At 44.1% G+C, this 25,455-nt stretch overlaps 1 protein-coding gene across 12 annotated transcripts in view; it reads right to left on the minus strand.

Annotated features, from left to right (window-relative positions):
- Window positions 1–863: 863 nt before the first annotated feature.
- Window positions 864–25,455, minus strand: part of COL6A3 (collagen type VI alpha 3 chain) — a 93,692-nt gene continuing 69,100 nt past the window's right edge. For 7 of the 12 annotated variants that reach the window (XM_057551149.1, XM_057551154.1, XM_057551148.1 and 4 more), the window contains 12 exons: window positions 25,033–25,065; window positions 24,916–24,952; window positions 24,801–24,812; window positions 24,210–24,703; window positions 22,560–22,656; window positions 21,244–21,942; window positions 19,947–20,049; window positions 16,846–17,435; window positions 14,875–15,153; window positions 13,743–13,841; window positions 2,403–2,567; window positions 864–1,656 (listed from right to left, as the gene is read on the minus strand). In XM_057551149.1, coding sequence (XP_057407132.1) covers window positions 1,616–1,656; window positions 2,403–2,567; window positions 13,743–13,841; window positions 14,875–15,153; window positions 16,846–17,435; window positions 19,947–20,049; window positions 21,244–21,942; window positions 22,560–22,656; window positions 24,210–24,703; window positions 24,801–24,812; window positions 24,916–24,952; window positions 25,033–25,065 — 2,649 coding nt within the window. In that variant the 3' untranslated portion in view covers window positions 864–1,615. The remainder of the gene's footprint in view (window positions 1,657–2,402; window positions 2,568–13,742; window positions 13,842–14,874; window positions 15,154–16,845; window positions 17,436–19,946; window positions 20,050–21,243; window positions 21,943–22,559; window positions 22,657–24,209; window positions 24,704–24,800; window positions 24,813–24,915; window positions 24,953–25,032; window positions 25,066–25,455) is intronic. The other 5 variants (XM_057551152.1, XM_057551159.1, XM_057551158.1 and 2 more) reach the window with 4 other exon arrangements.

The following is a 25,455-nucleotide window of genomic DNA, read 5'->3' on the forward strand; positions in this document are numbered from 1 at the left end:
TACATTCTCTGACACACCGACTCAGGGACAAAGCTCAGTTCTTCCTCCAATTGCTATGCAGATGTGCTCGCTTTGAGCGCATTTGTGAATTTAGAAATTGCACCCAAAGATCTGGGTGGAAATCACAAGGAGTGGTCTCTGTGACTACCCAGCCTCTCCCCACCCATCTCCATGGCTCTACACACCCTCTCCCTCCTCCTCCCTCCCTCTGATCAATAGATTGACTGACAGATCCTTCCCCATCTTATGTAAAACGGTTCTGTCCACGCCCAAGGTCCCTAGAGCTCGGCCAGAAGCACTTGTCAGAGTAGATGTGTTTTATCAACAAATTCAGTTTCCTTCCCAAGTGGAATTCAGGTACCACCTAAATATGTATTTATTTGTTTCTTGTGTTATTCCTGAAGACAGGAGCAAAAGGGTCTTTAAAGAAAAAAGAAACTTTATGCTTCATCTTTGAGACTCCAGAAAGGGGACTGGGGAGTCCTTGGCCAATGACATCCCACCTCTCAGCCACTGTAGGCAAGAGCAAAGGGAACCCCAAGGAAACAATTATCTTAAAGAGGCAGGGAAGGAGGCCACATCTCTGGGACACAGCTAGAAGTTAAAGGAGAGCATGAAAGCCAGCCTGGTTCTTAAGACTAGGAAGACTCCAGGGGCCCTAAGCAAGGCACGTGACCCACCCGGCCATGGAGAGCTGGATCCACTGGGTTTCCCACTGTCGATAGAGCGCCCTTGCCCCTTCACTGGAAATCAAAGGGTGGTACCCAAGACTGTGGGCCTGAACGGACTCCAATTCCCCTGTCCTGGGGTGATTCTGACAACAGTTGCTAGGGAAACGACACAGCCAAGAACACCAAACCCACGACACTTTCAATATACTTTATTAAAAAGTTTCTTTGTATAAATTTCCTAAAAATTTTAAAATTAAAATTAACCCCCCCCCCAAAAAAACAACACAGACACAACATTAGAGGAATGCCAAAAAAATCTTCTCTATTGTGACTTTCTTTTCATTCTTTAATTAAGGCATTGGTCCCACAACAGTGCACAAAGATTAGGGGATTTTGCTTCCTTCTAACTAGATTGTTTGTTAGAAGCTCTAGAAAAAGGAAATTAGCTCAAAACCTAATCCAGGAAATTGGGGGGGAAATGGAAAAGTTAGACTCTTGTTTTTTCTCCATACATAGGCTTTCCATCTAAAGTCATGCTTAATTAACAGGGGAAAAAAATGAACCAAGCAGAAGTATATAGAGTAGCTGTGAAATCGGGGGTTATTTTCTAGATCTTACACTTGCCTGTAACAGGCATAACATGAAACTCCAGAGGGAATTTGAATTTATAGGAATGTTCACATAAACACCAGCAGTGGATAACTATTACACAACGTTCAAAGTATACGATGTAATTGCCCGGAGACAAAGAGGGTTGACTCCACAGACACATTTAGCACCATATTGATAGGTCATGCAGCAGACGTTTCCTCCCAAGTTCGAGTGTAAATCAAAGCATGAAATGGTACAGTGCAAGGGAATCTATACCCAGAGCTTCTACAAAGATGACTGGCGATGGCTGACTCCTTCTTCTTCAAGAGGTATGTGTCACTGGTCGGCCACGCTTAGGTCCCAATCGCAGCAATGACTCCGGGCTTGATAAGCACTGGGAGGCGGGTGAGGGTGGAAAGGAAGAGGAGGGGGAAAGTCACATTACTGACCCAAAAGGACACTGTATTTCTCATGAAAATACCCATGGCCTCTGGCTTCCATCACCAATCTCACTTTTCAGTTCACTTCCTTCAGTGGCTCCCCTGGAGCTTCTTGGCCTGGGGTTTGGGGCTCTCTGTGCCATCTGAGCCCTTTCTCTCCCCTGGCATCACTTGCCTGGCCTTTAAGCAAACCCAGGGCTCCCATTCTGCACTGGCCCCAGACTCTCTGTATAGCTGCTCTGATTTTATTACCAATCACGTTGCCCAGCATAATGGAGTTATTGCATGGCCTGGCGGTCAACATTATTATTTAGAGGAAGCAAGATTATTTAAAGATGAATAGACTATATAGCAGTTATTATTAATTGTTCATTATATTATTTTCCTAATAACCATGTCTGTTACAATATTTTATGAATAACAGAAACTTAGTAATATTTCTGAAGGGTGAGGAGTGGTCCACCATATGTTTCTTCATTGGCAAAAATACAAGTATACAAGTATGTTTTTAGGAAACCATAATAACTCAGAAAATTAACCCCACGTGTTTTATTTGTACACTTTCCTCATCTGAAAATCCAATTTATCTTCTTTTTCAAATCTATCATCATCATTATCATTCAAATATCTTTAAAAGGTGAATTATTGGCCTGGATCCCTTACCTGCAAAAACCACCAACACAAAAGAAGAATCACTTACCAGGAGGGCAAACCTTTTCACATTCATCTTGCGAATCAAATCTGTTTTCATTTCCACCACAACCTCCGTACCAGAATCTGGCGCAGCTTTCAGTAACGGAATCATAGTACCATTTTAATATAAAGTCCCTGCAAGTTCCTTCTTCTTTTGGCAACTTACATATATCTTGAAGAACAAGATGGGGAAAGAGGGTTAATGAGAATGTGTAAGTTACTGTGCTCCCAGAGTGAGGGGCTGAAGGTCTCATCACAGTGCTGTCAGAGAGAGAAAACAGAAGAGTTTCCAGGAGGAAAACTTCCTTTACCTCCCCAAGCTTCAGTTTCCTTACTGTCAAATGGACATAATAATAATCACCTACAGATCTGAGAGCAATAAATACAATCTTATCGATGAAAGGACTTCATAAACTACACTTGGAATCCCAAATGTTGGTAATTATTATTGGATGATTTCAGATTAAATGAACGGTGTTTTCCCCTTTCCAGTCACTGGGTCACTTAGTCTCCAGTTCTTTCAATGCTCAACCCCCGGAGAAGAAACCTAATTTTAAAACCTTGGAGTTTTCTACTCCTTGGCAAAATAGCAATTAAGTTCTGTCAGAATGTCATTCAAAAACAAGACTCTCCATTTCACTACAAGCCAGGTAGATTAAAAACAAAAGTCAAAGTGCAAAAAGAAAATCCTTTATGAATATGTGTGTAGGGACTTCCCTGCAGGCACAGTGGTCAAGAATCCACCTGCCAATGCAGGGGACACGGGTTCAAGCCCTGGTCTGGGAAGATCCCACATGCCGCGGAGCAACTAAGCCCGTGCGCCACATCTACTGAGCCTGCGCTCTAGAGCCCGCGAGCCACAACTACTGAGCCCACGTGCCACAACTACTGAAGCCCGAGTGCCTAGAGCCCACGCACCACAGCGAAGAGTAGCCCCCGCTTGTCGCAACTAGAGAAAGCCCGCACACAGCAACGAAGGCCCAATGCAGCCAAAAATAAATAAATAAATAAAATTTTTAAAATGTGTGTATATGCACACATGTGTTGTGTCTGTGTGTGTGCAGCTACTACCTTTGTGACCAGTCAAATTTAACAAGCCAGAAGAAGTGCTAACACTGATGCAAAATTCACAGAAGCAAAAATGTCACATAGCAAAGCTATTTTGAAGACAGAGAAGCATTATTTTTCCAGTTAAGGAAGTTTATGTTTTAAATGCATGCTTCTGATGCAGCCCAGCTGCAGAGTAAAAGCTACGTTCTCCACCACGCCTGGAGAGAAAGAAAAGTTTACAGTTCACACACAGTAAAACTTCTGTTTACAGTGTTTTCTGGCAAACTTTAGATCTGGCTGGAAAAGAGAAACATTAATATCAACTGTTATCTGAAAGTTTGAAAAACGTAAAACAAACCCCTGGAGTGGACAATGTTACATGTCTACGTGCGTAACTAACACCCGTGAATCACTGGCCCTCCCCACACAGGGCTGACATTTCCTGGGGCCTTTCCCCCAGCTCCATGGATGGCAGGGGTGGTAGGCATCTTCAGGGATGGTTGGTACCAAGAAGTAAAAGGAAAATCTAGGTCTTCAGGTCGAAAACCAAAGCTCAGGTCAACCATAATGGACCAGACTTCCAGGCACAGGACTGAGGCTCAGAATTGGTCTAAGACGCTACCTGGTGGCTCTGGGGAGGCTGTCACCCCCGCCTCCAGGAGGAAGGTGACCCCACACCTACAGCATCTCCGAGTTGCAGACACTTTCAGAGGCCCAGAAGGCCAGCAGTGCTACCAAGAGCTTTTGAAGACCCAAATGAGGCCAGGATAAAATGATGACAACTTACAAAAACAACTTTCTTCCTCTCAGATGTGCCAACGCTAGAGGAGAAGGCCTGGTGTGAAGGAACGAGGGGACTGAGCAAGGCAAGATCATTCAAGCACCAACACACATCCCTTGTTTACCGGTGGGGCCCCTGTCAGCACGGGAACCTGGCCAAATGGTCGCCTCATCCCCTCCCCTTTCTTCCCCAGAGCATCCCCCAGTGGCCCAGGTTGCTTCCACTTTGTTCCAGGTGCACCCAGTCCTGGCCATCTCTGTTTAGCGCTTTGGGTCCTACTCCCCTGTGCTCTTCTGAAGCAACAGAAGTCTCCCCAGACCCAAGGATACCCAGCCTGGAGGCAGCCCAGCAGCAGGACACTGCTCCCTGACCAACTGGCTTTTCCAACTTCCCTTGACTTTCACCTTCAGCCTCCGGTACCAAACTACGGCTCTTGCATTCTACCTCCTTTATTCCAGCAGGAGTCACTGCCAAGACCTTTAAGGTTCACTAATGCAATATAAGGACGCTACTACTCTGGACACGTAAATTCTTGGAGAACCAAGAGAAATATGTTAATGTGGGCCTCAACTTTATGCAAAGACAAAAGCCTGGGGTTCTCCATTTTATTTTATTTTATTTTATTTTATTTTATTTATTTATTTATTTATTTATTTATGGCTGTGTTGGGTCTCCGTTTCTGTGTGAGGGCTTTCTCTAGTTGCGGCAAGCGGGGGCCACTCTTCATCACGGTGCGCGGGCCTCTCACTATCGTGGCCTCTCTTGTTGCGGAGCACAGGCTCCAGACGCGCAGGCTCAGTAGTTGTGGCTCACGGGCCCAGTTGCTCCATGGCATGTGGGATCTTCCCAGACCAGGGCTCGAACCCGCGTCGCCTGCATTGGCAGGCAGACTCTCAACCACTGCGCCACCAGGGAAGCCCCTCCATTTTTAAAGCATCAAAATGGGAGGTTTTATGTTCTTAAGAAGAGAAAGTTTTAAACTCCCATCATTTGATTTCTGAGACCCATGCAGGCTGGGCTCACCCAAGCTATGCCTACATATGCTAAAACAACGGTTTCAAAGTCTACAAAATTAAAATGTCCTATAGTCCGAAGAAGGATGGTTGGAGCTCATTGAGTTTTTCCGTAGAACAAGTCTTTTTACATGACAGCTATTTATGTTTCCCTCCAGAAAGAGTTTTCCCCTTGGGGCCCAGCCCTGGGGGAGCCTGGGGTCCTTGATCCAAGAGACGTGTCTGGCTACACATTCATTGATTTTCTCCTCCTCATACTGAGAACCCAACCAGAGCCTAAGAGACCATGGGGAGTGAAAATTATCACCAACCTTTCCTGGTTCACTTTTGCCTAGAATAACAATGTAAATAAGTTTCATTTTATTTATTTTTTATTTTTTTATTTTTTTAATAAGTTTCAGTTTAGGGCTTCCCTGGTGGCGCAGTGGTTAAGAACCTGCCTGCCAACGCAGGGGACACTGGTTCGAGCCCTGGTCCAGGGAGATCCCATATGCCGCGGAGCAACTAAGCCGGTGCGCCACAACTACTGAAGCCCGCGTTCCTAGAGCCAGTGCTCCAAAACAACAGAAGCCACTGCAATGAGAAGCCCGCACACTGCAACAAAGAGTAGCCCCCGCTCGCCGCAACTAGAGAAAGCCCGCGCGCAGCAACGAAGACCCAACGCAGCCAAAAATAAATAAGTAAATTTATAAATAATAATAATAATAAGTTTCATTTTAAAAGAGAGACTTGAAAGGCTGCCTGATTCAGATCCCCATCTGGTGAAACTTCCTGGTGAAATAGTCAACGGTTACTGGTCTTCAGTGAGCTTCCAAATATGAGAGGAAACTACTGTAAGTGTGATGTCTGGAAAAGCCCTGTCCAAGGAATCCCATGTTCACAGAAACCACAGGAGCCAACCTACATTCTGGAACAACAGCCATGGGGTGGAAGGCACCCAAAGAAACACAGCCTACTTTTGTAATAAAGACATGTGTGTGTGCACATGTAATATTCATGGGAAAAAAACAGGAAAGATATGCATTGGATCATTAAATGGTGGTCATAAATGGCCATCAATACTTTGATTATGGGAATCATATTTTTCTTACATTTTTCTATATGTTCTGAATTCTTCACAATGAATATCTATTATTTTATTACTAGAAAAAGTGTTTGAAACCAAAAACATGTTGAAATGGAAAATCTTGCCTTTTTTATCAGTTGAGATTTGTATAGTGTCTAAAAGCAGCATATTTTTTTTAGTTCTGTGATTCTAAAATTATCATTCATTATTTATTTCTTTAAACTTCTTTTTTTAATTGGGGTATAGTAGTTTTACAACGTTGTGTTAGTTTCTACTGTACAGCGAAGTGGAGTTCCCTGTGCTATGTAGTAGGTTCTCAATGTTATCTATTTTACACATATTAGTTAGTGTATATATGTCAATCCCAATCTCCCAGTTCATCCCACCCACCCCCTTTCCCCCCTTGGTGTCCATACGTTTATTCTCTATGTCTGTGTCTCTGTTTCAAAGCAGCATTTTTAAAGGCATCAATTTGACATTTTCCAAACCAGCAAGTTATCAGTATTTAAGTTCTTTCTTAAGCAAAATCGTGGGAGCTGAGAAGAGAGGAAAGAGTTTAGGCTGCAGTTGTGAATATGTGTAAATATGTTCCTCATTAGTTTAATGGTTTCAAAACAAGAAGAAGGTTTAATTGCCTTAGGATCAGACATTGTTGACATGATATAAAGTGCTTCCAAACCTCTGAAGCAGATACAATTGGCAGGAATGAATAAAACTTTCCTATGTCTACATTTTGAGTGTGGATTGGCTCAAAAGATACCAAAGAAACTTTTTTTGTACTTTTAACTTTATTTTAAATGTAGCTGTAGTTGCATTTTAAATGTAGTTTCAGGTCTTGACCAATAGAGTTTTATTTCATAAGACTTTTATACTTCACAGTAAAAAAATACCAAATGCCCTTGGAGACCCGTCATAACCCAAACATGGTAGCTGACTTAGCTACATTCTCATGCAGCAATAAACACACAGCCTTGAAGATGGCTATGTCTCTTCAAAGTAGAGAAAACATTTGTAGCCATTTAATGTACCTCAACTTGTGGGGTTAAGTTAGTTCTTTAAATTATTATCAACATGAAGTCATATATTTGCCCCATCACATCATTTTGTGGCAGCCAATGCTGTATATTCATGGTGGAACACAGCCAAGCAAATACTGGATTTCATCAAATCTAAGATATCTTAATTTTATAATGTACTATTGTTTTATAATCCACTAAGTAAGAGAAAATGCTGCCAATAAGCCATGACATGTCATCAACTTCAAGTCACATTTCAATTTCAGAGGTACTACAATGGGGAAAATTGTACATCTTAGAATCGATAAAGTAAGTAAAACATTGGTGAACTTATTTCCTTCCGAGCTGTGTAACTGACCCAGGAATGACTGATCAGACAAAATATGGTCATTTCTACAGATTGCTAATTTCTAGGGTAAGTAAAAAAGAATGTTACACGTTGTGTTAGTTATTTTTATTCTCTTCTGCATTGAAACATTTCTTCACACATGGGTGGGCCAATAATTTAGGATTCATTCTTTAATATTGTAAAAAGTAAATTTTCTGAGTTAGTTTTTTTGTTTTTTTTTTGTTTGTTTTTTTTGCTGTTTAGAAACTTCAGAGTCTTAGCTTTACTAATCATATGCATGTAAAATATTCATCCAAGTCTTCTTTGGCCAAAAATGAGAAGGAGGATGAGAGAGATGGTAACAAAAACCTAAAACCAACATTAGCAACAACACAACATCCTCAAAACTAGCAGTCACAAAACATACTGCAAAAATGCCTAGCACAGTCAATGCACAGTGATAAGCACTGAAAGATTTGTTTAATTGCTGCTAACTGCCATTTTCAGGCAGCAAATGTATCTCAGAAAAGTGGGTGTGATTCCCTTAGGTGCTGAGGAAAGCAAAAAGTGGGGTGGGATTTTTCTTTTTGCAGGGCTTGTTTTGTTGAGGAAAATACAAGTATTAACCATTTAAAATGGAATCATGTAGTATTGCAAAGTCTGGAATCCTGAATGGTTAGTAATGATGCTATTGGTTTGCTGTTGTAATCAACCTTTATCTCAAGCTGAGGCCTTACTGCCACACCTCACACTCCGTGTGACACAGGGCCAGGCCTCAGCTGGGGGACAAAGAATCCCCTCACTAGGCTAGCCTCCCATTACATGCCTGTGTCAAATTTCTGGTAAAGAAGTACCTATTAAATGTGAATTTCAAAAGGGGCAAATATTAACATATGAAAACTCAAATATTAGTACTGCTCAATCTTCTCCCCCCTCATTGGATGCCATGAACCAAAGACCTTTTCATTTCACAGGATTTTTGCCCACAAATTCCTGCATAGATTCAAACACTGGTCACCATGTTTCCTAAACCCCAAGTGGTAAACTATGACAAAATTCAGTTCCTAAAGACAGAATCAAAATCCAGTAAATCTTTTATTCATAGAGGTAAAAAAGCAAAGAGAAGTGTCTAGGGAATTTCCTGGCAGTCCAGTGGTTAGGACTCGGCGCTTTCACTGCTGTGGGTCCAGGTTCAATCCCTGGTTGGGGGACTAAGATCCCGCAAGCCGCGTGCCGAGGCCAAAAAACAAAAATAGTATCTAGCATTTAAAACTAAGAAAGGAACACATCTCTGTAAGCACAAACAGTGTTTGTGCTTACAGAGATGAACTGTAATGAACTGGTGCTGGAATTAAACTGCATTCACATCCACATATAAAAGCTAGTTTTAAAACTTATTTTTGCCTGAATTGTCTAGAAAATACATCTTTGGAGAAATAATGCATATTGTGGCAATTGATATTTAGATGTGAAATATACATGAAACTACTGAGGAATAATATCGTTAGTATATTTTTTAAAGTTTCTTATAAACAATGATTTGTTGTTACTCCTTTTTCTATCTGCAAAAATATGACTATATTAAAATGTTTCACCCCCTGGAAAAAATTTCTAAGATGTCTTGATTATATGGGGGAGGGGTTGGGAGGGAAGAGGGGAAACAAGCTTTCATCTCCTAATTCTGTTTACCCATTTTCAATTTATACATTTTAAAGTAAATATCCAATTAATTTCATTCAAGAAGAGCTTTCAAAATGGTGTGTGTGTGTACACCTACATATGTTCATTTAGCAAATGTTTATTAAGCGACTTCTCTAGGCAAAGTGCTGGGTTTTTCTTTTTTTCAAAGCGCTGTTTTGTTACTTGAAGGCTAGAGATGAATTATGCAGAAACTTGTTCTTAAGAAGAGCAAGTAAGGGACTTCCCTGGTGGTCCAGTGGTTAAGAATCCACCTTCCACAGGTTTGATCCCTGGTCGGGGAACTAAGATCCCACGTGCCGCCACAATTACTGAGCCCACACGCCTCAACTAGAGAGAAGCCCCCGTGCCACAACTAAGACCCGACGCAGCCAAAAATAAAAATAAATTAATTAATTAAATAAACAAAAATTAAAAAAAAAAGAAGAGCAAGTAATTTATATTTTCAGGCTGACTTGAATCACTAGGGGGGAAATACACACACGTGTGTGCGCACACACAGGTGAAAGGGTGAAAGAACATTCAAGTCCTGGGTTTGAGGGCTCTGTACTGATCAGAAGGAAGGAGAAAGGTTTTGGACTCATTTGTATCTAACTACCACCCATCGCCTTGAAGGACACAAAAGCCCCAGTCTCAAAATCTCTTTTCTGTCTGTCACATGAAGAGAGGAGACCTAAGTGTTGAAGGTCTAGATTGAAAACACCTTCGTACGTCTGAATCTGTGACTCAGTCTTAAAAAACAAGACAGCCCAGCCAGATTCTTGTTCAAAGATTGTGTTGTTTATATTAACTCAACACTGTTTATATATTCTTATCCCCTCTGGACCATACATAAGAGAACCAAAAACATCCCCAAATCTCACTGTGTAATTTATTCCTAATCATTTTCTCTCAGTGAAGCACTGAATTTGCTAGAAGTTTTACTTTTCCCACACTCTGTGAGGGGTGAAGTTACCAGCAAGTGGCAAATAATATGCACAGATTTCAGGGACTTTGAAGTCAGAATGTCATCTGTCCTGACCCATATCTTTGGTGGACCTAGTAGGTCCATTGTGGCTTCTCTGAGCTCAAGCATCATGTTGGGAGGTGACTCAGGAAGGTAGCTGGGGTGCGCTAGGGCCTGCAGGGAACCCCCAGTGCAGGGGACAAAGGCGTATCCATTGTCCCTTGATTATGAGCAGAAATCAAAGGAGTTGAGAAAACTCTAATTAGAAAAGATACATGCACCCATGTTCATAGCAGCACTATTTACAATAGCCAAGACATGGAAGCAACCTAAGTGTCCATCAACAGAAGAATAGATAAGGAAGATGTGGTACATATATATAATGGAATACTACTCAGCCATAAAAAAGAATGAAATAATGCCATGTGCAGCAACATGGATGGACCTGGAGATTATCGTACTAAGTGAAGTAAGTCAGAGAAATACAAATACCCTATGATATCACTTATATGTGGAATCTAAAATATGACACAAATGAACTTATTTACAAAACAGAAACAGACTCACTGACAGACATAGAAAACAAACCTACGGGTACCAAAGGGGAAAACGGGCAGGGGAGGGATAAATTAGGAGTTTGGGATTAGCAGATACAAACTACTATATACAAAATAGATAAACAGCGAAGTCCTTCTGTATAGCACAGGGAACTATATTCAATATCCTGTAATAACCCATAATGGAAAAGAATATGAAAATATATATATATATATGTATAACTGAGTCACTTTGCTGTACACCAGAAACTAACACAACATTGTAAATTGACTATACTTAAATTAAAAAAAAAAGAAATTAAAGGGGTTGAGACTTGTTTTCTTCTCCATCCCAAACCACCATGCCACATCCTTACTGCCATTTTTTTAGTTTGAGTTACAAATCATAGCATTAAAAGTTTTTATAAAATCTTTTTATACAACTCTTAAGTTAAAACTTAATTACCCAATCTACCACGAATTCTTGAATTGTTCCCATAAATTTATGTCAAGAGGAGAGAATTTCTTGTTTTTCTGTCAATCTTTCCATTGGAAAGGCAAAAGGAGTCTGAAAAACACATGGCTGTCTCTAACAAAGACCAATTCTTAAACTTGTTTCTAAAAGTAAACTATTTTAAAAAATAAAAAAATAAAAAAATAAAAGTAAACTATTTTAAAACATTTTGCAGCTCTATAAGTAGTTGGTTTTTTGACCCTTATCACACATCTCTGTACGTAATAGTTTCAAAATTCCTGCATTGACTCATCGTCTTCTTTCTAGTAACTCCTGATGCCACATGTCAGTATGGGTTGTGGATGAATAAAGAGATGATAGATAGATAGATAAATAGATAGATAGATAGATAGATAGATAGATAAATGTAGATGTACAGATATAGATATACCATGTATACACGGACACAGGGAAAGTCCATCAATGGAATAAAATACTATTCCAGACACTATGGAGAACAGTATGGAGGTTCCTTAAAAAACTAAAAATAGAACTACCAGATGACCCAGCAATCCCACTACTGGGCATATACCCTGAGAAAACCATAATTGAAAAACAGTCATGTACCACAATGTTCATTGCAACACTATTCACAATAGCCAGGACATGGAAGCAACCTAAGTGTCCATCGACAGATGAATGGATAAAGAAGATGTGGCACATGTATACAATGGAATATTACTCAGCCATAAAAAGAAACGAAATTGAGTTATTTGTAGTGAGGTGGATGGACCTAGAGTCTGTCATACAGAGTGAAGTAAGTCAGAAAGAGAAAAACAAATATCGTATGCTAACACATATATATGGAATCTAAAAAAAAAAAACTGTTCTGATGAACCTAGGGGCTGGACAGCAATACAGACGCAGATATAGGGAATGGACTTGAGGACACGGGAAGGGGGAAGGTTAAGCTGGAACAAAGTGAGAGAGTGGCATTGACACATACACACTACCAAATGTAAAATAGATAGCTAGTTGGAAGCAGCAGCATAGCACAGGGAGATCAGCTTGGTGCTTTGTGACCACCTAGAGGGGTGGGATAAGGAGGGTGGGAGGGAGACGCAAGAGGGAGGGGATATGGGGATATATGTATATGTATAGCTGATTCACTTTGTTATACAGCAGCAACTAACACAACATTGTAAAGCAATTATACTCCAGTAAAGATGTTAAAAAAAATACTATTCTAGTAATAGAGAAGATTCCCTCTAGAAACAACTAAAAGAATCGAGAGCCCTGTATTTCCAAGTGGCCCCAAAGAGATGGGTGTGTGGAGTCGGAAACCACCCAATTTCATTTAAACACAGATGAGATACGATGCAAACTCTACAAAAAGGATGAGGTGGAGAAACAAGGGTCACTTTAAAACTTAAACTGGAAAGAGTAAAACAGGGAATCCTTGCCAACAGCTCAAAAAATAACTTGTTGCTGCTTCTGACAATGCAGGGCATATTGAGAAAGCACAGCTGCTTTTAAATCTAGCACTGTAGGAAAGCAGCTGGGCACCCGATATATGGCTTTTGTCATAATCCGTTACAGAAATTAACAATGTAAAGAGATATGCCTTCCTTCTCCTGACTGTGGCCAATATATCAAAAACTAATGAACTGTCCCTATAATTAGTGGAAACCCTTTGCTTTGGGGTCTGTGAACCAATAAGACATCTAAATACCCTTGACTGTGGAATTAGTACCAATATCTTTTGCAGAATTCCTCTTAAGCAAAGCATATCGGCTATTTCAATAACCAGTTTCCCACAGATGAACAATCATAGCACATGTTCCCCTGAAGGAGAGTTTACGGGTCCCCCAGAGTTCCACTGCCCAGGACAAAAGCAAGTCATAGCTGTCACTTCCAGAAACACGTCTAACTCATCATGGATTTCGCATAAAATGTGCACATGCTTGGGCTCAGACACATAGAGAATGGCAGGCTAGACTAAGCCAGGGTGTGTGCTTAGGAAATTGGGACCAGAACATTGATCCCATGGGTCACTTCCAAACCCATTTATTTCATGGATTCCAGTCTGAATTGTCTTGTATTCTTCTAAGCAGTTTTTTATTAGATTAAATCACCAAGTGGATGAAATCCTATGCTTCGTTGCATCACAGACCACAAATCAACTCGAGTCCCAAGATGAGGCACCAGGGAAATGACTAAGGGACACATGAGTTCCTGGCTACGGCCCCCAAAGCAGCCCTCATTCAACTTTTTCTAAGATCCTGGGGACAGGCAACTTGGAATGTGCAGAATAAGCCCAGGAGGGGCCACACAGAGCCACTTTGAAACTTTCTCCATACAAGTCACTCCTGGTCTGAGAATTAGAACCCCAGCAGATTAAACTGTTCAGAAGAATGCTTTCTTAGTGCTGCAGTGGACCTGATAGTTTCACAGCTCACCTGTTTTACTCCCAGCCAGCCGTTCTGCGCTCACCACTAGATTGATGGTTGAACTAGAAGCTGACCTCGCCGTTTGTGGAAGTGGAGGCTGAATTTTCTCTGTAAAAGAAAAAGATACACCACTAATAGGTAACTCAGAAAATGAAAGGCTTAGGAACCCTATGGGACTGAGGCAGGCTTGCTGTTCTGGGTCATGTCTTATGTAAGGAGGGGCCACTGAAACGTAGAGACCCAAGAAGTCTCTACACACACTGCTTATGTCTGTTGTCTGCACGTTTGATTCATCTCAACAAGCAAACAGAGGAAATTTCTGAACCTGGAAGAGATCCCCTCATTTTTCCACATAACATCTTCTGCTTCCTTCCAAGGAAGTAGAGCCCTGGGCTTGAAGGGTCTTTGGACTCAAATCTTCATGGGTTGTATGGTAACTGATGGGAATTGCCTTTCCTCAATCATAGTTCCTGGATATGAATAACTCTGGCCCAAGAGAAAAGAATGGGAGCCTCCCCTCCACGTCCCAGGAAGAGCAGGGGTCGAGAAGAGTCAGGGGTGGGGGTGAGGGTCCGGGAGAACTTGGGGAGGGGGCTGGGAAATCATGCAGGCCAGGCCTCGGGACAGCAAAGGAGCCACAGGGCCAACACAGCAGAGCGCAGAGCCTGAGCACGGTGAGACCACGGGAGGGAAACGCTGGTGCCCTTTCTACAGCGCCTGTGGACAACCTGTGGCCCCTGGGATGAGACTCCCTAAGGAGCCATGATTCAGTGGTGTTTTCTGTTCACTGAGCATGGAAACATGCTTCCGACACACGACATGGTGGGCAGCCGAGACCCCGCCAGCTTCCGTGGCCATATTTCTTCCTCCCTGGGAAGGGGCTGCACTCAGGCCACATGGATCTGGTTTCCTGCATCAAGTAGCCCAGGACCCCCAAGGCAGGACAACAGTTCGCAAGGAACCCATTTTCCATGGTGTTAAGTTATCAAGTTGGGTGCAACCGAAACACACAGGATTTCGTTTTAACCTCGTTGCTGTTTCAGAAAAAGGTCAGTGAATAAGCATGGTTCCCTTTATGGCCCCGTTGGATATCCCACGCAGAGATAGGTACCAACTTTCCTTAAACCAAAAGTGCACTTACTTGTGCTGAAACTGCCTTGGTAGATGGCTCTGACCTGAGACCTTAGGTAACAGATCACCGTGACATGGTACGTCTGCCCAGGGAGCAGGCCCCCGATGACGTGGTCCGTGACCGTGAGGTTCTGCTTCAGAACCAGGGACTGATCGTGGGCCGAGGTGATGGTCAGGTTGTATAAATAAGGGCTGGGGGGCTCGGGCCTCTCCCAGTGGAGTTTGGCGCTGTTCCCTGTGATTTCAGACGCGTGGACCTCTCGGGCTGCCTTAACTGCAAGATAGAGTGCTGAGAGCATGAGACAAAAAATAAAACCCTGGGCTTCCCTGGTGGCGCAGTGGTTGAGAGTCCGCCTGCCAGTGCAGGGGACACGGGTTCGAGCCCTGGTCTGGGAAGATCCCACATGCCGCAGAGCGGCTGGGCCCGTGAGCCACAACTACTGAGCCTGCGCTTCTGGAGCCTGTGCTCCGCAACAAGAGAGGCCGCGATGGTGAGAGGCCCGCGCACCGCGATGAGGAGTGGCCCCTGCTTGCCGCAACTAGAGAAAGCCCTCGCACAGAGGCGAAGACCCAACACAGCCATAAATAAAAATAAATAAATAAATAAATAATAAGTCACTTAGGCCTCCCTTTAAAAAATAAAAAAATAAAAAAAAATAAAACCCTAAATGACTGTAACACACAGGCCAGAGATGAACTCTAAAAGAGGTGTACCAGTAGACGGTCGATCTGAAATTTAGGTGAGGCAGACAACTAGTTTCTCTTTCAAGCTCCTGAGAAATATTGATCTTGTAACCTACCAGCATATGTGAAACATGAAATTCACAGTAATCAAAAATCTCATTGTTCATCGGCCAGGTACACAACTACCTTTTTTTTCTGTTGAAAATCTCTCTTATTAAGGAAATACTTTGAAAACGTGTGGTCCAGCGTGCTTAATTTGAAGCGTTCAAGATGGAATGAGGCCCCTAATTTAAAATGTATTAAATATACATCATGGAACTTTAGGGTATGACATGAAATTCTTTCAAGGAATCCCTGCTTCTCTCTCTTCATAAAATGAAGACAATCTCTATTTTTTCAGGAGCACATACATCCTGCCTTCACTTTTCTATACAGTTTGTGACTCTATAGGAACTTCTAGCATCTTCTTTGCAGGAAAAATAAAATAACACAGTCTGAGTCCCATTAAGCCCACCAACCCCCCACCCGTATCTAATCCAGCCTGGAATGCATTCTTCCCAGGGGCAGTACCAGCACGTAGTTCAGTCTGTGGGGACAGAACGATCGTCTGGGCTCTAACTTTTCAATCTGCTAAACGAAACGCTCCAGGGTTGCCACAGCACGAGGCTTGGGCCTCTCCTCTATGGGTACATGCTTCGCAGCGGGGACAAGACTTGCAATTACAAAGCTCCATCCAGATCTTCGGGAGTCATATTCTAAGGGAGGCGGGTCTGGCTCCAGAACAAAAGCATAGAAACATAAGCTTCACCATTTAAGAGCTGACAACAGGCTTTTTCTTTCTCTCTCTCGCACTCCCTCGATGGGGTCTAAAACCCTACGTCTACTTAGAGCTCATCCCTTTAACTGAAGACAACTGCATTTCCAGGAGAGCTGGGTGGTGGCCGCCCACGGACATCCCTGAGAGAATGTGCCGCTCCCCTGCTCGCCCCGATGGGGGTTCGGGGCTGGAGCGGGGAGTGGGAAAACGGGCAGCAGAGGCGGCGGAGGGGTGGGTATTTCACCTGCTCTTTGCTTGGAACTCACCAGCCTCACGGGGGGGAAGAGAAAGATTGCTTTCTAATATAGAAAAAAAGGGATGTTTTGGTAAGTCCATGCTCAAACCAGCACCTTTCAAAATACATCGTCTAGATGTCAGATTGCAGATCAAGAACCGTGTCTGGATTGCTTTGTAAACAGGCTTCAAGGGAGAGGCCCTGGACACAGTAAATGAGACATCCCAGGTAGGTGGCTTTCTTACCCATGGGCTTAGCAGTGGCTGGCCTGGTGGCGGCCAGTTTGGCTGCCTGGGGCCTGGGGGCCTCGGGCTTTGCGGCCATGGGTTTGGCAGCAGCAGGGGGTCTGGCAGGGGCCGGCTTTGCTGCTGCGGGCCTCGCGGCCACTGCGGGTCTAACTGTGGCCGTCTTCGAAACCTCAGGCTTGGTGGCGTCAGGCTTGTTGGCCATGGGCTTGGCAACTTCAGGTTTGGTGGCCTCGGGCTTGGTGGGCACGAGCTTGGTGGTCACAGGCTTGACGACCTCGGGCTTGGTGGCCACAGGCTTGGCCAAGGGCTTGGCGGCCTTGGGCTTGGTGGCCTCAGGCTTGGTGGCCATGGACTTGGCAGCCTCAGGCTTGGTGGCCATGGACTTGGCAGCCTCAGGCTTGGTGGCCATGGGTCTCCCAGCCACGGGTGTCTCGGCCACAGGTCTCATGGCAGCTGGCTTTGAGGCCGGCAGGTTTACCACTGTCATTGGTTTGGTGGTGTTGGTCACTGGCTTTGCTGTGGTCACTGGCTTTGCTGTGGTCACTGGTTTAGATGTAGGACTTGAAGTAACATTATTCGGAACATTTCTGTTAAAACATATTAAATATTATTTCAACTCATACATATTTTCTCCTGCTATCTAAAATAGACAAAGACATAACTCCATGCTCTATGCAAAATTTGCTATCTCACCAAAATGCACGCAGTAGCTTTTATATATTACATATAGCATTGCATATACTAAATTCCTTCCTTTTAGGATCTGTGCCACAGAAAAGACATTGAGCAGCATATAAAAAATAGAATTATTAAAAAGGAAGCCTCTATTGTACTATAAATACACCTGAAATCTTATTTTCAATTTATAAAAGCTGGAAGAGGGTAAAGAAACAGAAATAAATATTGTCATAATAATAATACTTATTGTTAATAATAAATAGTAAAAATAAAATATTTAAATAATGCTCTAATTATAAAAATTGACCAACTGAAACACATACACCAAAAACTAAGATCAGTTAATAGCTACGCTCGTTATAAGAAAGTAGCCACTCAACAAGATGCTGTGTTAAATGAAGCTATCTACGAAATAGACAGACATAGAGAACAGACTTGTGGTTGCCCCGGCGGTGGGGGCGGGGGGCGGTTGGGGGAGGGATGGAGTGGGAGGTTGGGGGTTATCAGATGTAAGCTGTCATATACAGGATGGATACATAACAAGGTCCTACTGTATAGCACAGAGAACCATATTCAATAACCTGTGATAAACCATAATGGAAAAGAATATTAAAAAAAGAATGTATATATGTATAACTGAATCACTTTACTGTACAGCAGAAATTAACACAACATTGTACTTCCATTAAAACGTTTAAATAAAAAAATAAGCAAGATGCTGTGTTGAGCTGGAAAATGATCAAGTCAGCATACACTTTCATTCCTAGGGCATATTGTGTATTTTTGTTTGTATTAATTTTTGTGTATGTGGTTGTTTTTCTCACAATTCTTGATTTACTATGAATCTCTAAAGAGAACAGCAACATAACCATCAGACATGGTAGCACAGACCCAATTTTGTTCATTACTTGCCCTGAGATGAACATTCATTATTTTATAGAAATGTCATGCTATATGGCATAGGCAGTATATTTTCAAGTTGCTATCATAAAACTTCAGATACTAGGTTGCTTTGTTCATTCTGTTTTCCTAAAGATAAAGTTGAGCCAACTTGACGGAATGTTCGAGGGAAATTATACAGATAATACAAGGCTAGAAAAACAGAACCTGTGAACCTAGATCAAGCAGAATGAGCATGATAGCACCAGAGAAGGGTCACCGCTGCCTCGGGAATGATTTTCAACTTACTAGGCTGAAATGTTAAGCATTCCCTCTGAGGACAAAGGCAAAAGCTGAAGGAGTTAAGGGGTATAGGGAGAAGTATGGGCAGTTGGAAGAGGTCACCCTGGGGCTCAGCCAAGAGTAAGGCAGATAGTCACTTTACAAGGATAATTCGAATCTGCATCTCGTCTGGATGCAACAGACAAAACCTCCCCTTCTCCCAAAGCATGATCCTCTGTGGCCTTCTCTTGAGGGGCACAAATTGCTGGTACAGTGCCTGACCTCAGTTCTTGCCACCATGTCCCCCTTGCCCAGCCCTCTGTCACACAGCCACAGTGCCCTCCTCTCTACTCCTGCAGTTGGCACCAACGATGGCGCTGGACATAAGGCCACGGAGCATGTGCCGAGCAGCCAGCATCACCATGGGCACTGCAGCCCCACCCACCTCCCAACCATCTCATCGGTCTTCCTAGGAGACCTTGCATGTCACCTCCCTTTGCTGACACCACCACCTGTGTCATTACAGCATTAATCATTTTGAGAGACGGGGAGTCCATTTTTTGCTTAATGTATCCAATCTTTCTGTATGAAATCATTGCACACCAGTTATAGTAGACTGTTGGGACATATGGCCCCAGTGGCCCATTTTCTCTGTACCCATGCCCTTTGCAATGTGATGTGGCAGGTCCCCCCCAACAAGCCCAGCTCCCCACTCTTGAATCTAGAGAGGCCAGCTTTGGACACGCTTTGGCCAATAGGATAGGGCACAGGTAACAGTGTGCCAGCTCTAGCCTAGACCTCAGGAGGCCTTGCTCACCTCCACCTTCTCTCACGGAACCCTCCCAGTCTCCTTGTGCACAAACCCAGGCTTGCCACATGGAGCCCAGATGAGCCACCCACATGAGACCACCCTAGACCACCAGTCCACAGCTGACCAGCAGCTGACCACAAACATGAAAATGAGCTCCGTAGAGGCCAGAAGAACTGCCCAGCTGAGCCCAAGCAAAACCCACCAGCCCACAGAATCTCAAACTACATAAACAGTTGTTACTGTAAGCCGCTAAGTTTCAGGTAATTTGTTACACAGCAAAAGCTAACGGATACAACAGACTCTTCCCCTGAAATGCTCCACGTGACATTTGGGAAGTCACGTTTTCTGGATTTCAACATCCTCACCCCGTAAAGTTAGGTGTTGGCTGAAGGACCTCTGCATTCCCTCTAGCGCTCTAATTTCTGAGGCAGTTATTATAATCACTTACATTTGTTTGTAACCAAACTGCACAAGATTCTTTGCTGGTTGGTCCCCTTGGAACCAATCACACTGTTTCCTGATATCTGGGGACAGGTAAAAAGCATTTTTACCTAGAGAAAAAGAGAGAAAGAAATATTCAAGGGCATGTGAACCACATGCAAATTAAAATCAATCTGCTAAGGAGTTAAATGGATCACGTATAGGTAGTCCGTGAATATTTGTTGAATTAATTCATTCTTCCAGACAATCTAAGTCCAGTGATTTGAAACATGAAGCATAATGGTACTTGATCCATAAAACATCTTAAGCCTGTATCTCCTATTTGGCAATATTTGGGTGATTAGGTTAAAGGTAACGCTTACTCAATGTGAGGGAAGACAGGAATAGAAGAAAAATCAAGTGCAGAATTTACCAAGTTCCAAGCTCTTGAACATCACATTATAATAGAATTACTTTGAGCATTTTCTCAATGCTGTTTAACAGAACTTCTGTTTTAATTTTCCGAAGACGTTAATAGTGGCTCCTGGATGAACTTGCTGGCCTACCCTTGCTTCACATTTTTCCCCTAAAACTTTAGGGGGACAGGTCATACTTTATAAATCTCCCTCATTTGTTAGATGTTTTCCTGTGCCTGAGTCCATCAAGGCAGTGATGGATGATACGCCTCCTCCAGGATGTGCAGTCTACTGGGACCACATACCCATAAATGAATGACCAACGGGCCATGTAATAGATGCGGTAAGTACAACATCCAGATTAACAATGCCCAAGCCTTGGGAGTGGGGACCATCGCAGTGAGCAGGGGCTCTGGAGATAATTTTTGAAGACGAATGCGGGTTTGTTGCTGAAGCAAGGGTGGAGATCATTTAGCGGAGGGAGACCCATATCGGGTAAAGGCTCAGAGGTATCCAAGTGTAGGGTTGGGGGCTAAGCCCAGATCAATGCTGCTCCTTCTAGAAGCTTCCCTGATCCCCATCAGGGCACACTCAATGTGACATAACAGCGCACTATGTCATGCCTAATAAATGTGCACTTGACCCCTTCACCCACCTAGACTATAAACTCCCAGGGACACAGTCCATGGCTGGGAGGGGTCTAGTCAAGTCTGGTTGAATAAACAAGTGAACAAGGGCAGGATTCCCATCTGTGTCAACTGCCAACCCCAGCTCCTAACAGTGTGTCTGGGATGTGGTAGGTGCCAGTATATACTTGTTGAATGAATGGACGGGTCAACACGGGCACACTAGCTATCATTCCCATGCCCACGGCCCCATCCCTGGGAGCCAAGCGTGCGCAGGACTTACTGCTGATGAAGGATGGCAACAGCCTCCCAAAGCGCATCAGAGGCTCTTCGTTGAGCTCAGTAGACTTGTCCATGTGTTTGAAGAAGACGTCGTTTGGTTCACTGGCGAAGCTGTACAGCTCCCTGACGTTCACCTTCCTACCAATGCCCAGGATCACGAAGAAGTAACCCTTGCATTTGGCCTGCAGGATGGCTCTCTGGGCCTCCTCCAGCTGCTGGTTCTGCACCTCGCCCGTCAGCATCAGGACCACGAGCTTCAGGTCCCGTGGGTTGGGTGCACTTTCAAAGATGTTCTCGATGGTATAGTCGATGGCACTGCCCAAAGCCCTGGTCCCCTGGAGCTGTGTCATCCTGCTGCCAAGGAAGGCCAGGAGCTTCTCCTTGGAGCCGTAGTCAGTCAGGGAGAATTCCACCTTCACGGGCGGCACGCTGGCGTTGCCCACGTACTCATAGGGTGCGTGCTGCATGACCGCCACTCTGGCAAAGTGCTGGGAGGCCTTGGGGTCCGGGCTCACGTCCAGCTGTTGGACCAGGTACTCTATGTACTTCCTCATCTCGTTGAACTGGAACAGAGTGGTGGACTCGGAGCTATCTAAGATGAAAGCCATGTCGATATCCACGTCACTGCCCGCTGCTCTCCGGTCCCTGAAGGAAGGCCTCCAGCTGCCGAATCCACAGGATGGGTCGATGTTGCAGATGTCTAGAAAGAAGTATGGCAGCACGTTTACTCTGTGACTCTCCTGGCGAGATACTGCACATCAGTCTGCAGGGAGTCTGGGGTCATTAGAATTGTCACATAATGTAGAAACCTATGTATACCTTGCTGACAATATCGTGGCCAGATTTCAGTTTTCATCACCTGGCACTTACTAGAGGAAACAAATCAAGCTGAAATCCTTGTTAATAGACTATGGCATTGGCATAATGAAAGAAAAGAAAAGAAAAGAAAACTACCTTACTTCTTTGCCACTCCTTGAAGAAATGTGTTCCAGAAACACATTACCAGAAAATAAAACAAAACCAGGTAATAAAATTCTGGACTCCAAGGTCAAAACATAAGCAGAGCCCACTTCCTCCTTTGTTACCTACAGAACTAATCATTCTCTTAACAAAGAGAGGCCCTGTTTGGGGGCAGTCAGCTTTAAGCATGGAAACTACTTACGCAGCATACACACTGGTAAATACAAGGCTATGTGAATCTTCATTTAACTCAAGCTCTTTGTACAGATGATGATTATTCACTCAAATGTCCCTCTGTGGATAGTATGTTTCGCAATTGCAGCCGGACAGATTTTTTCTCTTAGAGAAGCACCTTACCCAAGCAAACGTGACAAGTCAGGACGTTCTTCAAGAAGTCCGTGAGGTCTCCGCTAGCTGGTAGGATAAGGGCGTGACCCACCGCTGTGTTATTGATCTGGTTTAAACAAAAGGAAATCCTTAGTAGGAGTACACAGGATAAGTTCCCATTTGAAAATGTAGCCGAAGAATACATTAGAGTCACATCAATTAAATAAACCCCCCAATAGATCAATATCTTCTCTTTCTTGGGAAGCGGGGTTAGGAAGGAAGGCACTGATTATGACAGGAAAACATAGGTTTTCTTCCAATGAGATGAACCAGAGCTCAAATCCCACTCCTGCACTTTCTGCTGGACCTGAAGCACAATTATTTAACTTCTCTGGAATTCAGTTTCCTTAGCTGCAAAGTGAAGATAATGGTAGATTCCCATGAAGTTATTTGGAAGATTAAATTGGATAATGTATGTAAAGTACCTGGTATAGCCTCTACCAGACAGCAGGGACCTAAATGTCATTGTTATCTAGCAATAATAATAGCAACTAACAAATATTCACTCCGTCCCTCTCCCATGCGCCCAGGTCTAGAAAGGGATTTAACAACAAAGCAAGTTATGAAATCACTTCCAGAAGACTCAGAATGTCCTGCCCATCACAGCCCCTGGCATATCATCATTAAATTGAATAAATGAATGAATATTTGACTTTTTGAACTTGCTGAAACTATGCTTGTTAGGAAACGTGCGTGGTTCTGGATCACTCAGCCCTCACAAGGGGAGATGTATACACGATCCCCTAATAGGAACGTAAGGCTGGTAGCCCAAGCTGGAGTTGAAAGCCCAGTACTGTGTTCTCAAATTGGCCTGGAGTTTGGCAGAATAAACCCTAAGAGATGGTGCCAGTGACCCAATTGTCTCTTGCTGACGTGGCAGTGATAAAACCATAGAATATCCAGATTGGAAAGGAAGACGTTAGGGACCATCTCATCCACCAGCCTCTGTTACAGGTGAGAAATCTGAGACACAGAGAGGGTAAGTGACAGAGCCATGTTACTTTCGGTGACTTAAAGCTAGAAGGTGATCGTACTAACACTAGAGGCAAGGCCTCCTCACTCCTGGTCCCGCTGTGGCCCTTCCTGCCCATCATCCACCCATCCTGGACTGCAAAACCAGAATCAGCATAGAGTAAATATTAATTGACTAATTAATCTTTATATATATATATATATATATATATTATTAGTATGACAATTATACAAGTCATTCAAGCAAAGAATAAGGAAACACTTAGCTGCTTCATAGGCTAAAGCTAATGCTTCCTTGTCCTATGCTTAAATAACTTGTTTAATTGTTAGATGCCAGCCTGGCTGAGAAATGTTTGAACAGGGATGCAGCTTGGGTGTTGGGCTCGCTGATGGCTGGAGAACCTCGCTAGGAGACTGTAGGCCTCCAGGATCAGCCTGGGAGAGTCTCCTCCAAGAAGTGAAGAGGGACCTGGTGGGAATAAGTCATGGGCAATTGGATGTCCATCTAGTGCCAGAGCCATCAGGCTGTTCTGGAAGTCTCACAAGTGAGACCAGCCTCATCTAGAAGCTATGGGGTGCAAACCCATCAGGGAGGGTACAGTTGCACCCGAGTACCTTCTCAGAGTCAGAGATGCCCAGAGCACAGACCTGCAGGGCGTTGACCAGCTGCCGGTCCTCCTGGCTCGTGAGGAACAACGGTGTGATCCCAGCATCCGAGAGCTTGAGCACGGCCTCCCTGAGCTGCGGGGACTCACTCGTGGGTTTATTGCTGAAGAAAACAGCCACCTTCCTCATCAGGAATCCATTCCGCACCCGCTTAAACGTGTTTCTGGCCACGAAGGACATGGCAGTTTCCAGGCTCTGTTGCTTGGACGTCAGAGCCACCTGGAGGTTCTTGATCTTGTCCTGGAGAACGGACTTCTTCTTGGAGTCAGCAAAGCGGATCTCCGTGGTGACCTCATTGTTGTAGGTGACCACGGCCACGCGGGCCCCCCGCGGGCAGTTGCTCTCGGCGATGGTCAGGTCGTGCACGACCTTCAGGACCACATCCCTCATCCGGCTGAAGGTGTCCTGGGTGACCCCCTCGGAGGTGTCCAAGGCGAAGGCCAGCTCCGTCGGGAAGACGGGGCATTCCAGGGGCCCTGTGGGAAGGGGGAGGGTTTTCACAGACAAACTACTTCCTGGAAAAGGGGTCTTCTGCTTTCCTCGGAAGGAAGTCCAATTACTGAAATGACTTACCGTAGCAGCAAGCTAGAAGAGAACAGAGAGGAGAGTGAAAGCCTGGTCCACCGGGTGCGAATTTCACACATAAGGATAAAAATGAGGAACAGACGGCAGAAAATCGTGTACTTACGACATTTATCTTTGATGCTCTGGACCAGGGCACATTGCTGGAAAGGAAAGAAGATGTAAGAGAACAGATAGAGAAAGCTCACAGGGCAAGGGCTCGCGAGGCACACATGCAACTTACGTCCATCGAGTCACCTCTGCTGCCTTTGTAACCCTGCAAAACAAGAACGGGAGCTCAGACCTCGCAGACGTGAGGGCTGTGGAGCTTCCCGCCAAGGAACAGCCCGGGGCCCACAGACGCATGACAGAGGGAACAAGGTGGGCCCTGGCTGACCTTGATCATTTACAGGCTCTCCTTATAAATTTGATTTAACTGCTCGAAGAGCAAAGGAGAGACTTTGAGGACAGAAGTGTTTCCCCTGTAAGATAAATAGCTCCACGCCTTGGAATCCAGGATACTCATTGCAAATCAACGTAAATCACACATTTGAACTTGAGTCTAAATGCTGCTTCTCCCGAGAGAAGAGCTGCCTTTCCCCTGCTGGCTTCCTACATCCTGTCGCAGGAGGGACACCCAGAAGTCACTTAGCTACCCTGAGGCTCC

The sequence above is a fragment of the Balaenoptera acutorostrata genome, chromosome 8, assembly GCF_949987535.1.
Source record: "Balaenoptera acutorostrata chromosome 8, mBalAcu1.1, whole genome shotgun sequence".
In the NCBI taxonomy this organism is placed as follows: Eukaryota; Metazoa; Chordata; class Mammalia; order Artiodactyla; family Balaenopteridae; genus Balaenoptera; species Balaenoptera acutorostrata.